Raw genomic sequence first — 24,826 nt, 5'->3', positions numbered from 1 at the left:
GTTTGCAATATATGTAACCAGAGATGCACTGCTTCCAATCAGTATGCATTGCTTACAATGTCTGTCACTCTCAGTAATGAGCAATAATAATAATCTATTGAGATAAACTTGAAACAAGACTTCTCTTTATACAGGACATCATATGCATTTTACAGGAATGTATAAATAGTCAAATTATAGAATTTTAAGTTGAACCATTTGTTTATGAGGTTTCTTAGATGAAAGTTGCCTTGATCTGTATCAGATCAAAGGTCTGTATGGGTCTGCAGAAACCTTATCCATCGCAGTAGATGATGGGTTAATTCTTCGTTGAAGAAAGCAGGTTAGACTTCTTTGACTCCATCCAAGAAACTTTACTAAATGCATTATGCAATATTTATAATATTTAAGGTTATATTTGCAGTATTAAATTTTACAAAATTCAGTTTTATTTAATGTCCACATGTTTGCAGTGAGTTTAGATTTATGCAGCTGCTGGTGCATTTAGGAGTTACTGTATGATATACATGAGTAAGGATATTATCATGGGCTAATCTATTATTTCATGTTAAAGTTCCCCTCTTGGAAAGTCTTTCCTAACAAAGCATAACTAAATAATTCTGGAAATCTTTTAGTTTTAAACTTTTATTTATTCATTCATTTATTTATTTTTGAATTATAAGTAGAAGGCTAATATTTCATGAGCTCAGAGCTCAGTTTTTTAGTGTAGGATTGATACCACGTCATTACGGGTCAAGACTGACACCTACAGACAGTAGTCTATATAATTTTAATAAAACTGGAGCTGTAACAACAACATATTGTAAATGTACAGCAATACATTTAATTTACATGTAGGCTAATTAAATTTAATTTACATGTAATTTACAACATACTGTAAATGTGCAGCTTGTCTCTGCAAAAAGAATTCAAACAAATGTGAACAATGTTACTGATAAGAATGCGCAGTGAATTCTTCTTGTGAATATGCCGTTGCAAAGCATTCTACGTAATTCGATAAGTATGAAATTAATAGCTATCTCTAAATAAAGAATTCACCACACAATCATTTCTGAAAAGCAGTAATTAAACATACTGAATTATTATCTGTAGAAGGCTATTATTTCATGAGCTCAGTTTTTAGTGTAGGATTGATACCATGGCATTATGGTCTGCTCAAGACTGACACCTACAGATTGTTTTAATAATTGTTATCATTAAATCAATTATTAAAACATTTTTAAAAATGTATATATGAATTATATTTAACTAATTACAAATTATATAATTATTTACAAATTATATAATTAAATAATTGACCCTTCACAGGGAGTTTGATTGACAGGCAATCTGACCAATCATAATGGCGAGTCATTTTCGTGCTGTAAGCAGTAGGAAGAGATTTGTTCAGGTTCCGCTTGAACTGAGGAGCTACAGCGATCTGTCACGACTAATTAAAGAGCCACAAAACGGTAATTATTGTTTACATTTATTAAAAAAAAAATAAAAAAAAAAAAGAGTGAAACCTCCAAACCTCCACTGTCTTGTCTGTCGGCAAGTTGTCACCTCTTTAGTCCTTAATGTATTTCTCGCTGCGTGATGATCATAGACTGGGTGATGATGTGTGGCAAGAGCCATGACCAGTGTTGCCAGGTCTGCGTAACACAACCAGCCCAATTGGAACTTAAAACTAATTCAGTTACAACCAAAACTAGTCCAGTCATGTTTCAGGGGAATTTGGATGTCAAAATCACCCCAAAAATTTAGTCAAAACCCACAGCAGCAGTATAAAACTAGCTCATTTTCACCGGAAAACCGCAGACTTGGCAACACTGGCCATGACTTGTCAGACATAGCAACAGTAACTAATGGGGTGGTAAATTAAAATTCTTTATTGGATAAGATTAAAGTGGATTTATTGCCATGGTAAAATAAATGTATAAATATGAATGTTTACACTAATTTATAATTTTAATTTTTCAGTACAATTATTTTTTTTATTTATTTTTTGTTAGTTTTAGTTAGTTTTAACTTTTTAGTTTAATTAGTTTCATTGCAAAATGTTAATAAAATATTGTTACATATTTTTGTTTTCTTTCATTGAAAAGGGTCTAAATGCATTTTGTATTTTGTAAGAAAATATTTCAAAAGCTGATAATGTTGAATAACTCATGCACTTAATAGTAATTAAATATTTTAATTGACTAATTATATCAACTAATTATAAATTGAAACCAAAACTACTTATTTAATAACCTTCAATTTCACAGCAAAATGAATTACTAGCTTCAACTGACAAATGTTATATACTTTGTCTGTCTGACTTACCTGTATACATTAGACTGTGATCTTCTGCCAGGAACATCAGGCCAATCTGCTGCTTTCCAGAATCAGGTGGTTTGTCTTCGTCTGGCATCTCAGCTGAGACCTGTCCACTATGGGAGACCCTACCAGTAGTTATGAAGTACCAGTGGCGTAGCTCTCAGCATCACTGATGCACACAAGCCCTCACAGCACGTCAAGCTGCAAACCATGTGAGAGACCCTAACCTACCCTAACCGAACTGTTAAAACCGACCGCAAAACAACCAACCACTCATAACTAGCAACCACGCATAACGCATAATAACAACTACGCATAACACAACTAACAACCAATGCAACACTCAGAGGAGGCCAGCAACTGCAAAACAATCTAACAGCCACACAGAAAACCTTGGCAAAACCATGTGAACACACAGGAAACCACTCAGTACATCCTGACAACCACATAACAGAGCACTGAAAACCAATCAGAACATGTGCTGAAAAATATAAAATTGGAAATAAAACTTACTCCATAAACTATAAACTTACTATATAACTATATACAATATATACAGTATTTACATACTTCAAGCTCCAGGTGACACTGTGATGACTCAGTGTCTGGCCTTCTTTCTTCTGGGCTCCTCAGGCAGGGGCTCTTCGCTAATGTCCACATCAATTCGAGGAGCGAAGCTTCTGTTGTTGGTGGAGAAGCTTTCGCTGATCAGGATGCGTCCATCAGGGATCCGTCTCCACCAGTGAGGGGCAGCTGAGCTTCTCCCACAGACACTGCTTAATGGTCAGTCCCAGCCAGGTGAGGGGGCAGCCACTGCGTATCTTCATCAAGGGCTCAGCCACAGAGTGGTAAATGTCCTAGTAGCCCTGGACGCTGTGGCCATGAATGGAGACAGACTCTTCCTGCTTACACAGAGGTGTTTCTGAAGAGTCTGATGCTGCTGGATGGATGTCGGGAAGGACAGCAGCATTCTTCATGTAGCGCTCTTCCAGACCGCTGGTCTTTGGGCTTTCACAGGCATGCAGCTGTAAGAGTGGTCCAACCTGACAACAGATGCCAGCTGTGAAAGCTCACATGGCTGTCGAATGGAAGAGACACCCTCCACTACAAAGCTTCTCAGGTGTGAAGGAAGAGCTCTGGTTCTTCTTGTGCGACGCTGCTCCATGCTAATGAATCAAGAAAAACTTCACAAACCCAACAAATTACTGAAACTCACCAAATTGTAGAGCTGTGAAGAGCTTGTAACAGAGCTTGATCAGGAATTCAATGCTTCAGGAACAATGTGTTGATTTTCAAATATCAACTCAAGCTGCTGTACTGACATAGAATGTTGAGATTCATTTGAACGTAAACAACACCTGATGTCATCAATAAGTCAATTAGAGCAGCGTGAGCTCTATGTTACATGTACTATATGCTTCTAAGTTACCACATTTACAGTTTTTCTTATGCATTCATCATCTGTGTGTGTATATAGTGGTGTCAGTTAATGCCAGAATCAGTATTAGGAACTGCTCTATGCTAGTGGTTCATGAATGAATCCTTTAAGTGAACGAATCATTCTTGCACTGAATCATACTTTTTGTTCACTGAACTGCTTTGATGGCTTTTCTTGCCTCCACAGACTGACTATAGCACAAGGTGGTAACATTTGAGTGCGGCCTGTAAAGTAGCATTTAATTGGTTGTGAATCTACTGAACGAATCTGTGTTTGGAGTCTGAATGAATCTTGTTTGTATATATGCACATACATATTTTTGTTCACATTGTTTTTTAGCCTTTTTTGTCCTTTTTCTAGCTTGTTAAATGTCCAGTAGCTGACCAAATAAAGCAAAAACAACAGATCTGCTCATATGTAATTAATTCTGTTTTAACTTGTCTTATTTTGTAAGTACAGACACCAAGGACAAACAGAAACTTGGGTATGAACAAATTGAAGAAAGTTGCAGAGGTTCTGGCAAGATTTATATGTGGCCCACAAAAGTCTTAAGCAGCATGGCTATATTTGTAGCAGTAGCCAAAATTGCATTGTATAGGTCAAAATTATCATATATTATATATTATATTATATTATATTATATATTATATTTTTCGTTTATGCCAAACATCATTAAGATATTAAGTAAAGATCATGTAAATATAAGTAAAGATATTTTGAAAATTCCCTTCCATAAATATATCAAAAACCTAATTTTTAATTAGTAATATGCATTGCTAAATACTTTATTTGGACAACTTTAAAGGAGATTTTCTCAATATTTTTGCACCCTCAGATTCCAGATTTTCAAATAATGTTGCCAAATATTGTCCTGTCCTAACAAACCATACATCAATGGAAAGCTTATTTATTCAGCTTTTAGATAATGTATAAATCTCAATTTCAAAAACTTGAAATTTTACTACTGGTTTAGTGGTCCAGGTTCACATATACTGATTTTCAATCAATAATCCAGTTCGATTGGTCATATGGTTTTGATTTTTTCTCTCATTAAAAATAAAACAAATAATCTTCATTTATTTTAAGGAGTGAATTTAGGAGTGACTAGTTTTTATCTCCTTTCCTGTCCTGTCTTTCCTGTCATTGTATGCTTGAAAAGGAAAATGCAAGAGAAATTGGCTAAAGCAGAGCAGGACATAAAGAGAAAGAAACCACTTGGAGTAAGTAAAGTCCATGATATTCCTCCTTTATGTACCTGTAATGAATCCTGGCTGTCCAACCCAACAAGTGATTCCATTTGGAAAATGAAAGAATGCTGTGGTTTCACCTAAGGATGATAGTAAAGCTGTTGTGTTTTATGTTCGTTTATTCGACATCAATACATTTTTAAGGCCTGCATTTATATAATGGGTAGTTAACAACTCATAAATCATAATAATGTCTAGGGATACAAATTAGCTTGATTATTAATTAATCAGCAATTCCCCCCCAAATAATCTGATAAAAAAGGCCAGTTTTATTTTCCATATTTTTATAGATAAAGCTCAATGTTGTCCTCAAATACTGATGGCTGTAAAACAAATATGTGACCCTAGACCACAAAACCAGTCTTAAGTCGCTGGGGTATATTTGTAGCAATAACCAAAAATACATTGTGTGGGTTAAAATTATTGATTTTTATTTTATGCCAAAAATCATTAGGAAATTAAGTAAAGATCATGTTCCATGAAGATATTTTGTAAATCTCGTACTGTAAATATATCAAAACGTAATTTTTGATTAATAATATGCATTGTTAAGAAGTTCATTTGGCCTTTTTAAAGGCGATTTTCTCAATATTTAGATTTTTTGGCACCCTCAGATTTCATATATTAAAATAGTTGTATCTCAAATATTGCCCTATCATAACATACCATACATTAATGGAAAGCTTATTTATTCAGCTTTCAGATGATGTATTGATCTCAATTTTGAAAAATTGACCCTTATGACTGGTTTTGTGGTCCAGGGTCACATATAGTCAATGTATCTACAGTGTAAATATACTGTGTGTGTATATATATATATATATATATATTCAGCGACAAAACAGAAATACAGTAAACCTAGAAGCAACAGCCTATAAAAACGCCACATAACGACCTGGTTGTAGATGTAAACCATACAGTGTATAACGTCCGTGTTTGTTAGATGATGCCATAACATTTAAAAATGTACATTTTCGCCAGTATATTTTTCACCAATATTTTAACACTCTTCTGGTCAAATAAATCTTAATTACGTACGCATGGTTTTACCCCCCAAAACAGTCTTGTACAGGTGGCTTGGGCCGATTTGGCTCCCCCTGTCGACGGTATTTCATCCTGCGAGCTGCGTAACTGGTTTCCTCCCGTCTCGGAGTTCGTAATTCGTCGCTATCAATGCGTACAGGGGCCATATTGTTGATGTGTCACCTCGGGAGGAGATCACTCGCACGGACTTGACACTCACTGTTTATCACGGCAGCTGGTGTATGGCATTTTAAATGGATTTAACATAACCGGTAAGCTACATATTTAAACTAAAATATGCAGATCTCAACCATAAAAGCGAATGTTTATTTTATTAGCCTGAAAGCTAAGGCAGTGGGTGAACTCAATTGCAGCTGGCTTACATACTATTATTGTCACTGTTATGTACTTAAAATCTATAGAAACATTAAATACACTCTTATACAGCATGGTACCAAGCTAAATACCTTGTGACAATCGATTATGGCTGTTAAAACTCAACTGATCAGCTTGTGTACGTTAAGTTGTTATCAAGGACTAGATCTCCACCACAGCTCACACAGCTACTTTTAGTGTATTTATGTATTTTTAAGCATTTAAGCAATTAACCATTCTGTCATTAGTTAGATTAATCCCGCATTTGTTTTAATTTCAGTGTAAATTTTCTCATAAACACGTAAAATGTGATATATTTGTACAGGTTAGCCAAAATGCTAAAGCTAACTGCACCTGTGTGGGAACAGCAGTATCTGTCATCAGACTCAAAATAAATAATATAATGATTGTTACAGCTCTTATTGACTGTTATTTTTTTAGTGCCGTTTATAGATAAAATGTTTGGTGTAAGAATAGGTGGCAATGGTGTTTTGTGGGCTGAGTTCATCCTCCCCCTGTAGAATTACAGAAGAAATACACTAATGTTTTGTGTAAAACTGAAGATAACAAAACAAAGACAGATCAAATACAGATAAGAAAAGGGTAAAAAGGAAGTCAGCCTTGCCAGGAAATTGCTTAACTCATGAAGACTCATGTGAGTTAAAATAGAAAATATGCCTGCAATTGTAATAAAGTTTTATCATCTATTTAACAGCTTTCACAGTGAATACTTCACGGTGTCTGTGAGTGAGAAATATTAAACCTTTCAGTTTGGTGCTAGCTGACAATGGACAATGTCTGATTGAGATACCCATGAGAAGCAGGTGACCTTTAAAGTTTTAGTTATTGGCAGCCGCACATCTTGTCCTACTAAGACAAGTCTTGTTTTTTTAATCAGTATGTGTGTACTTTGCAAGAATGCATTTTATTAGGATGTTAAAATAATGATTGCTTCGTGATGGTCTGTGTGTAGTCTTTAGTGACCCTGGACCACAAAACCAGTCATAAAGGTCAGTTTTATGAAATTGAGATTTATGCGTCATTTAAAAGTATGGTGGATAGGACAATATTTGGCTGAGATAAAACTGTTTGAAAATCTGAAATCTGTGTGCAAAAAAATGAAAATCATCTTCAAAGTCCAAATGAAATTCTTAGCAATGCAAATAACAAATCAAAAATTACGTTTTGTTATATTTGTGGTAGGAAATTTGCAAAATATCTTAATGAAACATGATCTTTTCTGAACATCCTAATGATTTTTGACCCATTTAATGTATTGTTGGCTATTGCAACAAATATACCCGTGCTACTTATGACTGGTTTTGTGATCCAGGGTCACATTTATGCTCATACTAGTTCACTTAAAACTAAAATTTTATATTTTTTGCTGACAATGCTGTTTGCAGAGTTTGTATAGTAGATTTTACAATATTACACTGGTTATGGTAACCAGTATTTTCCATCATTAAATTTATGAAAAACGTGGATGGATAATTAAAATTATTTTTAATTTCTTCAACATTTTGACAGATAAAAAAGGGATATGCTGCGTTTCCCAACTGTAAAAACATGCCCACACTTAAAGAGGCTTAAAGGGATTACAAGTAAAAATAAGACAATAAAATTTTAATCTCCTCTGCAAAATGTTTTTTTTTTCTAAAGAGAAACAGCAAAGAACCTGCAATGCAAGGATTAAAAAATGATCCTCATGTGGACTCAAGGTGCTCAGGTCAAGGTCCATTCTTGCACATTGGTTAACTCGCACAGCGAGCTCTTAAAATAGGTCTTTATTGTAACACTCATCCTGATAGTATTCGTAACACATTCTTGTTTATCCTGCTGGATCAGCTTCTGCCCCAGTTTCGCTCATGCAGTGTGAATCACACAAAATCAGTGTCTTTTTCCTCAATGGCAAACAGCATTTCCTTTTGTGCACTCTAGTGTCATCTGTAGGTATTTAGCTGGGAATACAGTAATCCTCTGAATCGTAATACAATGACGTATTAAGCCAGTAGGGTGTGAGAAGGGTAGGGCTACCTTAGTTTCACAATACTGGCATCACAAAACTGCCTCCAGGTGGAAGGAGAGCCGTGTTCCTATTTTGCGAGGGAGTACCACGCCTCAGTCATGGAAGTGTGTGGGCTTGTTTGGATAGTTATAGTAAACTACTGCTTGTTCTATTAATGGCAGTGTCCTGACAGCAGGTGTGACAAAACTGTTTGTACCAACATACACAACATCCTTATTTCCTGGTGTGAGAAGGAAATATGATCATTTAAAATGGCCGTATGATTATTTTGCTTTATTTGAACTGGTGATTCCTTGATAAGAGATGTTTTATGGTGGCTTCTTGTTGTTGATCATAAAAGTCACATTTTTGGTTATCCGTTGATGATGGGATGGTGATAGGAAAAGGAAATTTTTACCTGTAATTAAAATGACACCTAACTGTCTTTTAAATACACACTAGTGCTATCAAATGATTAATCACATCCAAAATAAACGTTTTTGTTTACATAATATATGTGTGTACTATGTATATTTATTATGTATAAATGGATACACATGCAGTATAAATGTTAATGTGTTTATGTGTGTATATTTATATTTATATAATTTGATTTATACATAAATATATTTCATATACAAACATAATATATTTTTCTTAAATATATACATGCATGTGTGTCTATTTATATATACGTAATAAATATACAAAGTACACACACATATATTATGTAAACAAAAATGTATATGTTGGATGTGATTAATCATTTGACACCACTAATACACACATATAATAATAATAAAAAAAAGTTATTGAATTTTGACATTATTTTACACCAGTGAACAGTTTTTGAACAGTAAGATTTTTGTTTTTTTTAAAGAAATCTCTTCTGCTCGCCAAGCCTGCATTTATTTGATCCAAAGCATCGCAAAAACAGTAACATTTTGAAATATTTTACTATTTAAAATTACTGTTTTCTATTTGAATATATTTTAAAATGTAATTTATTCCTGTGATCAAAGCAGTGACACCTGATCCTTCAGAAATCATTTTAATATGCTAATTTGCTTTTCAATAAACCATTATTTAAAACAGTTTAGTATATTAGTATATTTTTCATGATCATTCATAAGCTTGGAGTCAGTATAATTTTTTTTTTTTTTTTTGGAGGGTGGGGGGAATGAAATTAGAAATTAATACTTTTATTTAGCAAAGATGCTTTAAATTGATCAAAAGTGATTATTAAGACATTTATAATGTTACAAAAAATTCGATTTTAGATAAGTGCTGTTCTTCTTTGTACATTAAAAAAACCTGAAAAAAATTCTACTCAGCTGTTTTCAACATAATAATAAAGGTTTTATTAGCAGCAAACAAAATATTACAGTAATTTCTGAAGGATCATGTGACTGGAGTAATGATGCTAAAAATTCAGATTTGAAATCACAGGAAAAAAATACATTTTAAAATACGTTCAAATAGAAAACAGTTATTTTAAATAGTAAAAATATTTCAAAATTGTACTATTTTTTGCTTTATTTTGGATCAAATAAATACAGGCTTCTTTGTGCATAAGAGACCTCTTTAAAAACATAAATATTCTTTTGACTGTGTAATTGAATTATTATTTATTTATTTATTTTGGATTTTCTTTAATTAGGCCTATTATTATATGAGTAACCAGTCAGTCAGTTGACTTTACATACATGTGACTGAATTTTGTGTGTTGTGTTTTCCAGTGCCAGTAGCTGAAGGAGATCATGGAGCCGTCGGATTGTCAGAACGAACTTACCCCTGCCTCTGACCCCTCCCAAAGTTCAGAGGTCAGCGTGGTTCCAGAAGGATCAACCGATGTCCTCAGCAATGGGAGTGAACCTGTTTTAAAAGAACAGGAGGAAGACACAGAGCTGGACAGTCTTGAGCTGGATGTTACTCTTTCAGAAGCTCAGAGATCAGACATACACATGAAGGTCCAGCCGGATGAAGGACTTGGAGAAAGCGCACAGGGTGATGGGAACACAAGCTGTGACAGTGGAACAGCCTCCATTGATGATGCCAGGACTCCACCAGCTGTTCACGACAGTGCTGTAGAATCACTTCCTGCTGTTCTTGATGGAGAACCCAAATGTTCTGGCCTTGAAGAACCAGAAGGTGGGACTCAAAATAAGCTTGAGGAATCTTCTCCATCTGTTCTGAATGGGACAGATGAAATTTCATCCACACAGCTGGATACATTGAATGGGCCAACAGACCTTGACAGAACTCCTTTGACTCCTACACCGACTCCTCAGAGTGAGGAACTGCCTGATGTTGTTTCAGTACCCCAAAACTCGCAATCCAACTCCAACGTGAACCCGTATGACACAGACTGCAGCAGGAAACTTTTGTCTGAGATCCAGCGCTCTCTGTCTCAGGAGTCTCTGCTGGATGAGCTGGAGGATGAGCTGTTGAGCAGTCAGTCAGATGGCATCCGTAAGGGAAGTCCTCCTAATGGGCTTCAGAAGGACCAGAACTCCATGGTTTTGTTTGAGAAGTGTGTACAATACAAGTACTCCCAACAGGAGAAAGCCATCAAGAGGTAGGCTGTTGATTAATAGCTCACTTCAATCAGCTTAAGAGAGGTTATAGTACATTACTGTTAGATTTGTAGCAACAGGAGATGGTAAATCATTTGTTTAATTTGCCATTCTTTCTTGCGTGAAAATAACACTTAGCTATCTTTCATTGCCAGCGTGTGGCAATAAAATGTATTCACCCATTCACCCCCTGTAAGCTGTAGCTAATCAAGGAAATGAGTTAATGACTTCTCAGAGTTATATAGATTTCCATAAAAAAAGATGATAATTTTTTCAAAAAAAATTACAATAGAATTACACTACCAGTCAAAAAGTAAAAAAGTAAGATTTTGAATTTTTTTTTTAAGACGTCTCTTCTGCTCACCAAGCCTGCACTTATTTGATCCAAAGAACAGCAAAAACAGTAAAATTTTGAAATATTTTCACTATTTAATATAACTGTTTTTTTTAAATATATCTAAAAACGTAATTTATTCCGGTGATTTCAAACCTGAATTTTAGCATCATTACTCCAGTCACATGATCCTTCAGAAATCATTCTAATATTCTAATTTGCTGCTCAATTTATTTATTTATTTATTTATTTATTTTTGTATATACTGACTCCAAGCTTTTGAATGGTATTGTGTATAATGTTACAAAGCTTTTAATTTCAGATAAATGCTGATCTTTGGATCTTGCCATTCATCAAAAATGCCTGAAAAAAATGTACTCAATTGTTTTAAATATTGATAATAATAATATTAATAATAAGTGTTTCTTAAACAGCAAATCAGCATATTAGAATGATTTCTGAAGGATCATGTGACACTGAAGACTGGAGTAATGATGCTGAAAATTTAGCTTTGCTCACAAGAATAAATTACGTTTTTTTAAAATTACATAAATTACATATTAAAATAGAAAACAGTTATTTTAAATAATAAAAATATTTCAGAATTTTACTGTTTTTGCTGTACTTTGGTTCAAATAAATTCAGGTTTGGTGAGCAGAAGAGACTTCTTAAAAAAAACATAAAAAAAAACTTTTGACTGTGTAAAATTTTAAACTATTGTTTATTTAAGAAATAATAAAAATAATAAATATTTAATCAAAATACATTTTGGATTTTGTGAAGTTTAACTAGGCCTATTATTATATGAATAATTACTTATCCAGTAATTATACCTCATTTAAATGAGTCAGATGTTAATTTGAGTTCACACGTTTGGCAATAGTGAATGATTTGATAATGATGTTTGAGCTTTATGTTTTGTATTTGCATCCAGACATTGAAGATCATGCAATAGAATGACATTGGTTTTGTTTTATTTCATGGTTCATTGCATGTTCAACTCATTACACAACTCGGGTAAAATATGATTTCTTTTGCCATGGTGCTATTGATTATTTTATGTTGTGATCAACCTTAGCCTTTCGGCTGCAAACCCCCCCTCTGTTCTTGCTTTATTAATTTTTGCAAGGGCATCTGGCTGACTTGCGTATTGGAAGCGGTCCACAGCTCTGCTGTGCTTGGCCTGCTGTTAATATTGTCTGATGGGTGTTGCTCACGGACACCTGTTCCTTCTGCTAATATCACATGGTCTTTTCTACATTACGGTACATATTGGTGCCTAATACGCTACTGAAAGTGATTAGTTGTTGTCCTTGATGTGGTTTTGATCACCAGTTTTACACATTCTTCTCACTGATAAGAAAATAACAGATGGACACAACAGAAGCAGCGTTATTACAGGGTACAACAGCTCCAGTGTATTACAATGAACTGACATTGGTAGTGACAGCTGGTAACTGTTTTCCAGATTACTTGATGAGAATAAGAAACATCAGGAGCTGATTCTGGGCATCTGCTCCGAGAAAGACAACATGAGGGATGAGCTGAAGAAGAGGATGGAGACAGAGAAACAACATCTTTCCACCATTAAGAAAGTAATAGCAGTCATAAATTTTGTGTTTGTGTGTTTATTTGTGTTTTGGATAACCTGACTATCTATTTGTTTGACAATTGGAAACAGTTTAGCTTGAAATTTGCTTTCATTTTCATATATTGTAAATGTTTTTGAAGAAAAAACAGAAAAGGTCCTACCAAGACTACGTTTATTTGAGCAAAAATACATTAAAAGCAGTAAAATATTATTTAAATTTAATATGTGTTTTTATTTGAATATAATTTAAATTGTAATTTATTCCTGTGATGTCGAAGCTGAATTTTAGCAGCCATTGCTCCAGTCTTAAGTGTCACATGATCATTCAGAAATCATTCTAATTTGCTGATTTGGTGCTCAGGAGACATTTCTTATTATAAATGTTGAAAACAGCTGTTCTATATCCATGCTCTTGTTACCATTTCCTTTCTAGTGTATCCAGATTCTAGGTATGTTCATCCCAATGGCGTTATTTGTTATTTAAATGCCTCTTCAGTATGTGGATGGCCATCCATGGCGGTCCCTTGTGCACTGATTACAGAACACTTGTTTGCTGAAGAGCTTTCATCTGATACTGGAAGAGCGGGTTTGTTTGAGAGCGACTCTAGACTACGAGAAACCATAGTTCGGTTCAATCTGAAAAAGCCCCCTCACAGAGAGTAATAGCACAGATCAAACAGAGCGGCCTGGGGGCGAACAGGTCAAGAAGCCGTAATTAAGTGTTGCAGTAATGACGTGAAACTACTGTGTGCGTTTTGTTGTCATGGTTTCTCCTCATAGTCAGACCAGGCATCTGAGGCCACACAGACAAACGCTTCCTCTGAATGAATCCTTGCCTCTCTGTTTACTTTCATTCAATAGTAGCACTGTGAAGAAAATGTAACACTTGGTTTCTACACAGAGTCGCCAGAAAGGGAACTATTTATTTTTTTAAAACTGAATGGAGGCTTTGTTTCTTATTTAAGTTTTAGTTTGAATCTATTTTCATAAGTTCTCCAGAACTTCACATTTAAATGAAGATGACGTGTTACGCAGGTCATATTGCACTCGCTGGGCGTGTAAACACTGATATGCTACTGCCTCTTTTGTCATCATTATGAGTATGTTTATGGTTACCACAGTCATGGCCTTTTAAATGATCGCCTCTCTTGTTTTACCAGTTTGAAAGCCGGGTGGAGGAACTTATGAAGGAGCTAAAAGACTCCAGAGACAAACTGGTTCACCAGGATCAGGCCGCTAAGAATGCCATTCAACAGTTGCAGAGAGAGATGGCCTATCGACTTGAACAGGTGAGAGGTCACCGCCATGGAGACACTCCGTACAATGTCTTTCTTGCAAAAGAGCACTGCCTAAATTACTTCTAAATCGGTCTTTAAAATGAAATCATGTCAGTCCTGCAGCAATATCTTGTTTGCACAAAGTGAAAGAGGGGGATTGTTTCCATTTGGTCTTTTTGTCCTCATAATTTTTTTATTCCACACAACTGTGGGTCAATGTAAAGTCCAGCACTCTGATACTGAGAGTTAACGTCATAAAAATGTGTGCAAAGTGTGGAAAAACAGTTGTGTTTGATTTGGCAGGACTTGTTTAAACAGTCCTTCACTCTCATGTATGCTCCTCATCCAAGTGTGATGGCTGGTCTTTCACACTTTCACTTATCATAGAATCAGTTATCATGGAATGGTGTATATTCAGGCTGGTAACTGGATGGTTTTGGGTTCAAACAGCCTTTCACTCTCATGTAAACTCCTTAGTCATGTGTGAGGGCCTCTGTTTTGCTCTTTCACTGCGCCTAGACGCATATAATATGTTAAATGTCCAGTTATTTAAAAAATGGTGTATATTTGGGCTGGTAACTAGATGGTTATAGGTTCAAATCTCACTTGGTCCTAGTTTGGCAGGACTTGTTCAAACAGCACCTCACCCTAATGTAAACTCCTCAGTCAAGTATCAGGGCCTCTCTTTTGCTCTTTCACTGCCTGTGGACGCATAAAATATGTGAAATGTGAACTTATCATAGAATAGTGTATATTCAGGCTTTTAACCAGTAAGTTCAAATCTCACATGATTTGTATCTCGATATTGTCAATTTTTACGATATTTGATATATATCTCGATATTGTTTGCATTTGCTTTAAATAATAAAAAACATGATTTTCTTTTGCCCCCATTAAAAAAACCCAACAAAAACAATTTAGATAAAACTAAATTATTGTTTCAAATACAAAATGTTTAGTGTTTAGTTTTATTAAATGAGCATGTATATGTAACTGAAGTAGTGCAAAACAAGAATAGAAAGTGCATTCTGTCAGCTTTTTTAGTGCATGCAATTCACAATTTACACTGTGTAATGGTGAGAAATAATTAAACTGAGGTAAGTATTTTTGCAAGTTTTTACCTATAAGAACAGTGAAATTCTTAATAGTAATTCTAAACTGCAGTAGCCTATGTTTCTATATTCCAGTGTTACTAATTGCACGGCTCGCCAAGTTTTAATTTGAGGCTCGCATGGCAGTAAATAATATGATGATATGATCAATACAGAGATTTCATAAAAACATTAAAAACAAGCAGGGCTGTAACGTAACTCATTAAAAAACTCACACCGTGTCTACACCTGACGCGAGCATGTGTCGGGGGAAATAGTAAGGAGATATTTGAATTATTGTTTTCTCTTGTCGCAAGGATGAAGTTGCCGATCCTGACTCGCCATCTCCTCTTTGGACGCGCCTTTAGACAGAAATGCATCTGTACAGATTACATAATGAAAGAGTTTGTTTTATTTCGTTAAGTAATAATTTAAAGCTTTCTGTAGATATACTTATGTCTGTGAGGTATGAATTCGCTTAGTTTCGGTTCATTTTTGTGAAGCGTTCCTGAGACAACAGAAAGCGCATCATGTTTGTTTTCTTTATTTTATAAAAGCACCATTTGCAACGTTTTTTTGATATTGTGAGTGCAGACAAATAAAAGTAGGCCCTTTACAGTTTCGAATGCTGTATTACTCTAAAATATGTTAAATGCCCACATTATTATAGAATGGTGTTTATTCAGGCTGGTAACCAGATGGTTATGGGTTCAAATCTCACATGATCCAGTCAAGTGTGAGGGCTTCTCTTTTGCTCTCTTACTGCTTTTGGTCATATAAAATGTCAATTGCCCAAGCTATTATAGAATTGTGTATATTTGGGCTTTTAACCAGATGGTTATAGGTTCAAATCTCACATGACCCTAATTTGGCAGGTCTAGTTCAGCAGCTCTTCACTTTCATGTAAACTCCTCAGTCAAATGTGAGGGCCTGTCTTTTGCCCTTTCACTGTCTTTGGATGCATTAAATATGGTAAAAGCCCAAGTTATTATAGAAGTATATTTGGGCTGGTAACCAGATGGTTATAGGTTTAAATCTTACATGATCCTAGTTTGGCAGGATTTGTTTAAACAGCCCTTCACTCTCATATAAACTCCTCAGTCAAGTGTGAGGGCCTCTTGCTATTTCACTATATTTGGACACATAAAATGTGGTAAATGCTAAAATATGGTAAAATATGCCTTTGGACATATGAAATATGTTAAATGCCCTAGTTATTAAAGAGTGGTGTGTATTTGGGCTGGTAGCCAGATGGTTATGGGTTTAAATCTCACATGATCCAGTTAAGTGTGAGGACCTCTCTTTTGCTCTTTCACTGTCTTTGGATACATCTAGTATGGTTAAAGCCCAGGTTATCATAGAATGGTGTATATTCGGACTGGTAACCGGGTGGTTATGGGTTCAAATCTCACTTGATCCTAGTTTGGCAGGACAGCCCATCACTCTCATGTAAACTCCTCAGGCAAGTGTGAGGGCCTCTCTTTTGCTTTTTCACTGCATTTGGATGCAGAAAATACATTGAATACCAAGTTATTACAGAATGGTGTATTCAGGTTTTTAACCAGATGGTTATAGGTTCAAATCTCACATGATCCTAGTTTGGCAGGACTTGTTCAAACAGCCCTTTACTCTCATGTAAACTCCTGTCTAGTGTGAGGCCCTCTCTTTTGATCTTTCCGTGCTTTTGGATGCATAAAACATGTTATGTTATTACAGAATGGTGTATATTCAGGCTTTTAACCAGATGGTTATAGGTTTAGATCTCACATAATCCATAAACAATGTTTGTTCATGTGTTTACATATGCTTTCTCTTCCCAGGCCAATAAGAAATGTGAGGAGGCACGGCAGGAGAAGGAGACTATGGTAATGAAGTATGTTCGAGGTGAAAAGGAAGCTCTAGACCTGCGGAGGGAAAAGGAGCAGCTGGAGAAAAAACTAAGGGAGGCCACAGCAGAAGTAGACAAACAGGCTCGGCGGGGAAACACGCTGGCCCAGGAGAAAGGTCGTCTGCAGCAGCTCTATGATGCCAAGGTTAGACATGAAAATACAATTTACTTTGACGCTTGATATGGTGTGTGAATCTATAGTATGCAGTGATTGTGTATAGGCTCTCAGGAGTGTTTGTCTTTGATTATTTTTCTGTAGGAGAATGAAGTGACAAGACTATCCCGTGAACTGGAGAAAGTCAAGGAAGAAATCAATTCTAATGTCATCAAAGTAAAGTGGGCGCAGAACAAGTTGAAGAGTGAAACGGATGCTCACAAGGTAAACGAGAAAACAAACCAGAAAGCTGTTCAGGTCAAGCATGGATAACTATAAAGTTTTAATAGTCTATATCACAGATATAACACAGAGGAATGATATTGTTAGAATCACTTTTGATATAATTTTTTCCAGATGAGCAAGACTGAAACACATTGACAACCAATCAGAATACATTAATTTTAAAAAGCCAGTGCATTTAAAACAGAAGGCGACATATAAACAGTACGACGAATGTTGATGTTCATTAGTATTAATTTTCATATAGTTAAAATTATAGTTTTGTTTATAGCAATTGTCATGTTGTTTATCAAGCTTGTTAAGGGCACAAGAAAAAAAATTTCTCACAAATTTTCCATCATTCACAGAGAATTATTTAAAAAAAAGATGGAGTTTTATTGCAAATTCACTCCAGCTGAAGGGATTAGTGTTACTACTTAAATATGTAATTTATAATGTGAAAAGAATTTATAGTTATTTAAGTTTTGATAGTTACAAGACTTAAATTTTGTTTAAATTTAAAATTGGTATTTTCTACCAATTGTATCCAAAAAGATAAATAAATAAAAATAAATAAATAAAAATAAAAAATGCTAATGCATGTTATGTATATTATAGCATGTTATTTATTTATTTATTCTAATATTTATTATTTATATTATTTATTTTGCATTAGGTTTTATTTTATAGGTTCAATTTTAGTTTAATTTTGTTATTGTTTTTGTCATTTTAATTTTTTTATAGGTATATGTAGCTTTATTTTTATTGCGATTTTAGTCTTTTTTTGTGCTTCAGCTAAACATATTTATTAGTATGATTAGTAGGTTTTTCATCTAATATATTTGAGCTTTTAATAGTTTTGTTTTTAATAGTTTTAGTTACAAATAACAACACTGTATTGCTGATGTCACTTTGATCTATCTCTTTAATAACAGGAAACAAAAGACAGACTAAAAGAAACTACCGCCAAGCTGACTCAAGCAAAGGAGGAGACTGAACAGATTCGCAAAAACTGCCAGGATATGATCCGCACATACCAGGTACCTTTACTTATGATGATGTGAAACCAGTACTGACCACTAGAGGGCACCATATATAAAGTTATCCATTACGAGTTGGAGATACATTACAAGTAATGCATTCTGCTATAATTTATTACAAAAGGTTGCTTCAGACCTCTGCTTAACACAATTTGAGTGGCTTATTTTCATCTGTGGGGATGTAACCTAATTTGCAGTTTGCTTGTTATAAACTTACATGATTACACCCTCTCTCTGTCTCCTGCAGGAATCTGAGGAGATTAAGTCAAATGAATTGGATGCAAAGCTGCGAGAGACTAAAGGAGAGCTGGAGAAGCAAAAACAAGAGCAGACGGACCAGCTAGAGGTGCAGTTTTACTTCATTTACACTCAGATTCCCTTGAGTCAAATTCATTTTAAGAGCATAAAAGAAAGACAATTAAGAAAATCCCTATCCAGATTGTTTGAATGATATCAGTACAGTCTTACCCAGCAGGTTCTGTAATAATATTAAGCTCTAATGACATCAATTTCTTCATTCATATTCAAGCAATGTGTTTTAGTAGGGAACACAGTCCTCGTAAAAGTTAGTTCAAACCTTTTGGGGGGCAGGTGTCTGTTCATATTACACCTCATATGTCTTTGGTTTGCTTCTTTGAGCGGTTCTGCCACCACACCTCCGAGATAGCCTGTATGGCACTTTGCCACCTGCTTTTAAATGTATTTATGAGTAAATGAGCCTCCATTCACCAAGTGTCATTAGTACCTGAGGCCAACAATGAGAGCGTGTACTCCCTTATCAGTGAGTCGCCCCTGTGCAAGAAATGGTGTTATTAGCATTTGCATTCTCATTTGCATTATTAACATAGTGTTGCCTAGCAGGCGTCCTCTGCTGATTGTGATTACAATAATGAATAATGGTGACGTATTGTGCCAAAGGAGGGGTTTTTAATGGTCATTTTGTTTGATTGGCAGATGTACAAAGCTAAGATTAAGGAGTTGGAGGATCTGAAGAGGACTTTTAAAGAAGGCATGGATGAGCTGACCACCCTGCGGACCAAGGTGGAAACTCATTTCTAAAGATAACGCTATGAAATGACTCTGTGTAACAGTACATTATTCTGACGCTTTGGCACTCTCTCTGGCCCCCAGGTTAAGTGTCTGGAGGACGAACGGCCCCGCTGGGAAGACGAACTCTGCAAATACAGAGAGATCATTAACAGACAGAAGGCTGAGATCCAGAACCAGAGGGAAAAACTCACAGCTATCACTAGACTAGAGGAGCAGCACCAGAGGTCTGAACACTTGTGCCTACAGCAACCTATTACTGACCATGTCTATTATTAGTTCGGCTACCAGCTCATAGAGCGTAAACTAGACATTTCTAGGTCATGAAGTCAGATTCGTTTGTTGAGACTAGAGTTGTCACAAAACCAATACCAGTGAAATTTTTGAAACCAATTTCAGTGCAATGCAAACATAAATGTCCAACACAATCACTTTAACTTTTTTAAAGGTGTAGTGTTATTGCACATAAAATTAGCAAATTGAACCTAACTGTAAGGTTTTAAAGGGGTCATCGGATGCAAAGTTAATTTTTTCATGTTGTTTGAACATTAATGTGTTGACAGTGTATGTACAAATCTGCCCTATAATGATAAAAATCCATGCAGTGGTTTTTAATTAATCTGTAAAAATAATATCTGACAGAATCCGCTCCCATGATAATAGATTGACATGAGCGTCTTACCTCAGACCAGCTGTAACAGTCCGTCCTCCGTTGTTTCGATGCCGGAGCAGGGATGTAAGTTAGACAGGGATGTAAATATCTCCGACTGAGCGATTGAGGTGCTGTGTTGCCGGATGTAATAATGAACATAGTGGTCGTCATTTACTCCCAACATCTGAGCTGCTGAAGATGCAGTGGATTACGTTTGTTTGTGAAGGGAATGCGCCTCCCAATCTACATAAATGCGTCTATGTTCGTGCAAATCATTAGTGGTCCAGCTTCACCTACAGCAGAAGTGAGTATAAGGGTTTTTTTTATGAATCTCTGCAATCACTTTTCCTAATAACATGCTAGTTAGCAAGTTTAGTGGCTAAACGTGTCTAAATGCGGCTAAAGTAAACAGGCTCAGAGAGAAGAGAGGGGCGGGGCGAGCAGAGCTCATTAACATTTAAAGCAGCCTCGACCAGAACAGGATTTTTGCAGAGCTGATTTTGGCAAGGTAAAAAGGGTGTTGTTTTACACAACCATTGAGAATTTTTAACCAAAGTATATTATAGACTTTTCATTAAGACCCTAAAGAGTCATGTCAGCTTGTGGAAAATGGGCATCTGATGACCCCTTTAACATTAACATTAACTAACAGTGACAGTAGCAGTTTTGCAGCATTCATTAACCTAAGTATAAATATTGTAAATATAAAAAAAATACTATATTAAATAAACTATAGTTCATTGATCATTTATGTTTGTTCATATAATTTTCATCTGGAGCATCAGTGAGTGTTTGAACCTTCTATAATAGTTGCATATGAGTCCCACAGACAGTTGTCCTCAGTGTGAAAAGATGGATCTCAAAATCATACAGTCATTGTTGAAAAGGGTTCAAATGCACAAAAAATGCTTAAAAACCAAAGAATTTGTGGGACCTAAAGGATTTTTCTGAAGAACAGCAGGCAGTTTAACTGCTCAGGACTTACAAGAGACTAATGAACAACTATTACTTAAAAAACAAAAAACAAAAAAACAGTTGTGGACACAGGTAACACAGTATTTAGAATCGAGTGTATGAAAATTTTTGAACGAGGTCAATTTTTATAAATTCAACTTATTTTCTCTTGTGGACTGTATGTGAACATCTTTTCATGAGAAATATCTTATTCAGGTCAGTACTAAATAAAAAATAACATGCATTTTCTATGATCCAATTATTTGGTAAAACAATTAACATTTTGCTTGTTTCTGTAAACTTTTGATCTCAATTCTAAATAGAAATAATTAAATAAAAAACGAATTATTTAATAATTATTTAAAATGCTAACAAATGTTCATTATTTATGATCGTAAATAATACATTAAAATGTATTATTATTATTTATTATATAAAATTAATGGTATAAAGCTTTTGTGAATTAAAAAAAGTAAACTTTAAGTAATAAAATTAAAGATTAGAGATTTAGCTGATTTTCCGTATGATCGGTTTGGATTGGTGATAAGTTAAAATTAAATGACTTACATTTTAGACACAATATTGACTGTTTTTGTTAAAAACAAAAATAGTTCAGATCAAAGCCACAGCAGAACTCTGAGAAACACACAGTGGTGTTTGAGTCGAGTACAGCAGTCTGACCTTGAGTGATCTCCCAGCGGTTGGTGGACCCTGCTGATGCAGGAACTGCAGGTGGATGTGAATCCGCTGTAGTGTGATCACACGGCGGGCCCCTGCAGCGCTGACAGAATAATTTATACCTCTGTGGCCGCCTCACAGGGGCTGCTCTGATTTCGCTTCTGGTGGCCACATAAACGTGTCATTCAGCTGTATTAGCTCATTCTTATTTAGAGGGGTATTTAAAAACTGCAGATGAGTCATGTGTATTCCCAAGATTGACACACCTTGTCTTTAGTGTGTTAATTTAGAGCCTTCAGTTGGACAATTTTATGGTCTATGCAGTCAGATGGGGATACTGGAATACCTTTGTAATGAAACTAGGCAAGGGCAGAAATTGCTTAAATAGCACGGCCTGTACACGTGTTGGTCCTCGTGTCTGACGCATATGTGTCTTTTTCAGGGATGAGCAGGAGATTGCGTCCTTGCAGGAGGAGGTGGAGAATCTGAACTCTCAAATCACCGACTTGCAGAGGGACATTGAAGGCAGCAGGACGAGAGAGGCGGAGCTGCTGGGCTTCACTGAGAAATTGACCAGTAAAAATGCTCAGCTTCAGTCTGAGAGCAACAGCTTACAGGCTCAGCTGGACAGATTGAACAGCAGCTCCAGAGAGCTGCACAGCAAACTAGAGGAGACTGAGAGATCCCTCTCTGATATGGTAAGACAATAACTTGTGTTAAACCGCTCTATCAGTGTTAGGGACGGTTTCTAAGAAACTGTACCCTGCCTAGTAACAAGCTGCTTACAGTACAATTAAAAGTAGTTGAACTACAGCCAAGCTACTCTGAAAGTTGGCCACAGTGCAAAGCACTAATAAAAAAAATATTACAATCCACATTTGTTCAAGCTGTTTAAAAGTGCAATATCCTAATTATATAATTAACAGATCATTTATTAAAGTAGTCTGCCATATTTATTTGACATACAAACATTGATCTTAATTAGGGGGAGAGCATGAAATGCAATTATTAATAAATAATAATTTTTATATCTGAAGTGAAAATATTTCTAAACAACGTTTAATTAAACATGTATTAGCCACAGAAAAAGGAGCTGTAAAAAGCCACTCGGGAGCACTACTGAGTAATGACTGAAATTAAACTATAATTATCTCATTTATTACAATCAACCATTGAAATGAAATGAATCGGATTACTTACTACTGGAAAATGTACACAATTATCAAAATAGCTAGGATATTGTCACATTACTGAAAACATTGATAGTATTGCTACTATTGGTTGGTTACATTCAAACACTGTGCACTATTTTGATATCAGACATCTAAGTGTATTGACTGGCTGGTTTAATTACAGATACACACACAAAACTTGTTTCAAAGCATTTTGTGCATGTTTTCAGACGGACAGATTGAAGAAAGAGGAGCATCAAAGACAGGAGGAAGTTCTGGCGTTGCAGACAGAGAGAACGACACTACAGACGGAGATGTCGCAGCTAAAGACACGCGTGGAGGAATTGCGAGACGAACTGGTCACTCAGAAGAGAAAACAGGCGGCCAATATCAAAGACCTCACCAAGCAGCTCATGCAAGGTTAGCGGTTTCACAAGCAGCTCAAATAATTTTTTTTCACTATTTTTTGGGTTGGGTACCAAACTCGGTACTTTTAAGGGTACCGACCAAATTGCATTGGTACTACCGAGTACTGTTTACCGGTTACATTTTTAGGGCGATATGTTTTCTGCGAAAACATGGATGGGACTGTGGAGTCCATTTATAAAAACGGAATTAACCCTATAGTGCGGAATGCCACAGAATTCATACATTTTTTCACTAGTAAATCAAAAATGTGAAAAGAAGGTTTAAATATGTATCTTGCATGTTCCGCTTGCCTCTGTATGTATGAATGGCGGAGATGCAGTTTTGTTACTACTACAAAAATACTGAAGCACGCGTGATGCTCGCGGTGATTTTTGGCTTCTGTCTCACTATATGATGACATTAACACATGAACTTAATCTCCAGAGCTGCTGTAAGAGTCACTTTGTGAGAATTTAACCATTTCATTTAAGAAAACTAGCATCATATCATACTGTATGCACACATTTACGGCAACCTGTCAAAATAAAAGTATGGTTTAAAGGAGAAGTCCACTTCCAGAACAATAGTTTACAGATAACGTACTCACCCCCTTGTCATCCAGGATGTTTGTGTCTTTCTTTCTTTAGTCATAAAGAAATTATGTTTTTTGAGGAAAACATTTCAGGATTTTTCTCATATAATGGACTGGTATGGTGCCCCGGGTTTGAACATCCAAAATGCAGTTTAAATGCACCTTCAAATGATCCCAAATGTAGTTGTAAATGATCCCAGCTGAGCGAAACAGTTATTTTCATTAAAAAAAACAATTTAAATACTTTTTAATCTCAAACGCTGGTCTCGTCTTGCTCTGCCTGGATTCTGTGTATTCTGGTTCAAGACAGTTAGGGTATGTCGAAAAACTCCCATCGTATTTTCTCTCTCAACTTCAAAAATCATTTCAAAATCAGCCTACATCATTTCAGAGGTACCGACCCAGTCTTTGCAAAGTGAACTTGCAAAGAGGATCAAACACCCTAAACAAAAAAGGTAAAACAGCGATATAAGACGATTTTGAAATTGAGGGAGAGCATGAGATGGGAGTTTTTCAACATACCCTAACTGTCACGAACCGGAAAAAACAGAATTCAGGCAGAGTAAGACAAGATGAGCGTTTGACATTAAAAAGTTTATAAACTATGAAATAACCGATCGTTTCGCAAGATAAGACCCTTCTTCCTCGGCTGGGATATTTTACAACCACATTTGGGATCGCTTGAAGCTGCATTTAAACTGCATTTTGGAAGTTCAAACTCAGGGCACCACTGAAGTCTACTATTTGGAGAAAAATGC

At 35.6% G+C, this 24,826-nt stretch overlaps 1 protein-coding gene across 1 annotated transcript in view; it reads left to right on the top strand.

Moving 5' to 3' along the window:
• The first annotated feature begins 6,163 nt into the window (after positions 1-6,163).
• ccdc186 (coiled-coil domain-containing protein 186) overlaps positions 6,164-24,826 on the top strand; it is a 33,509-nt gene continuing 14,846 nt past the window's right edge. The window contains exons 1-12 of the mRNA XM_051123639.1: positions 6,164-6,281; positions 10,132-10,970; positions 12,771-12,897; positions 14,054-14,182; positions 17,082-17,294; positions 17,409-17,528; positions 18,461-18,565; positions 18,813-18,911; positions 19,520-19,606; positions 19,697-19,839; positions 22,339-22,594; positions 23,299-23,488. Coding sequence (XP_050979596.1) covers positions 10,153-10,970; positions 12,771-12,897; positions 14,054-14,182; positions 17,082-17,294; positions 17,409-17,528; positions 18,461-18,565; positions 18,813-18,911; positions 19,520-19,606; positions 19,697-19,839; positions 22,339-22,594; positions 23,299-23,488 — 2,287 coding nt within the window. The 5' untranslated portion in view covers positions 6,164-6,281; positions 10,132-10,152. The remainder of the gene's footprint in view (positions 6,282-10,131; positions 10,971-12,770; positions 12,898-14,053; positions 14,183-17,081; positions 17,295-17,408; positions 17,529-18,460; positions 18,566-18,812; positions 18,912-19,519; positions 19,607-19,696; positions 19,840-22,338; positions 22,595-23,298; positions 23,489-24,826) is intronic.

Source organism: Labeo rohita, chromosome 12, assembly GCF_022985175.1.
Source record: "Labeo rohita strain BAU-BD-2019 chromosome 12, IGBB_LRoh.1.0, whole genome shotgun sequence".
Taxonomy (NCBI): Eukaryota; Metazoa; Chordata; class Actinopteri; order Cypriniformes; family Cyprinidae; genus Labeo; species Labeo rohita.
The sequence above is the reverse complement of the archived record's forward strand: the minus strand, read 5'-3'. Positions and strand labels throughout refer to the sequence as shown.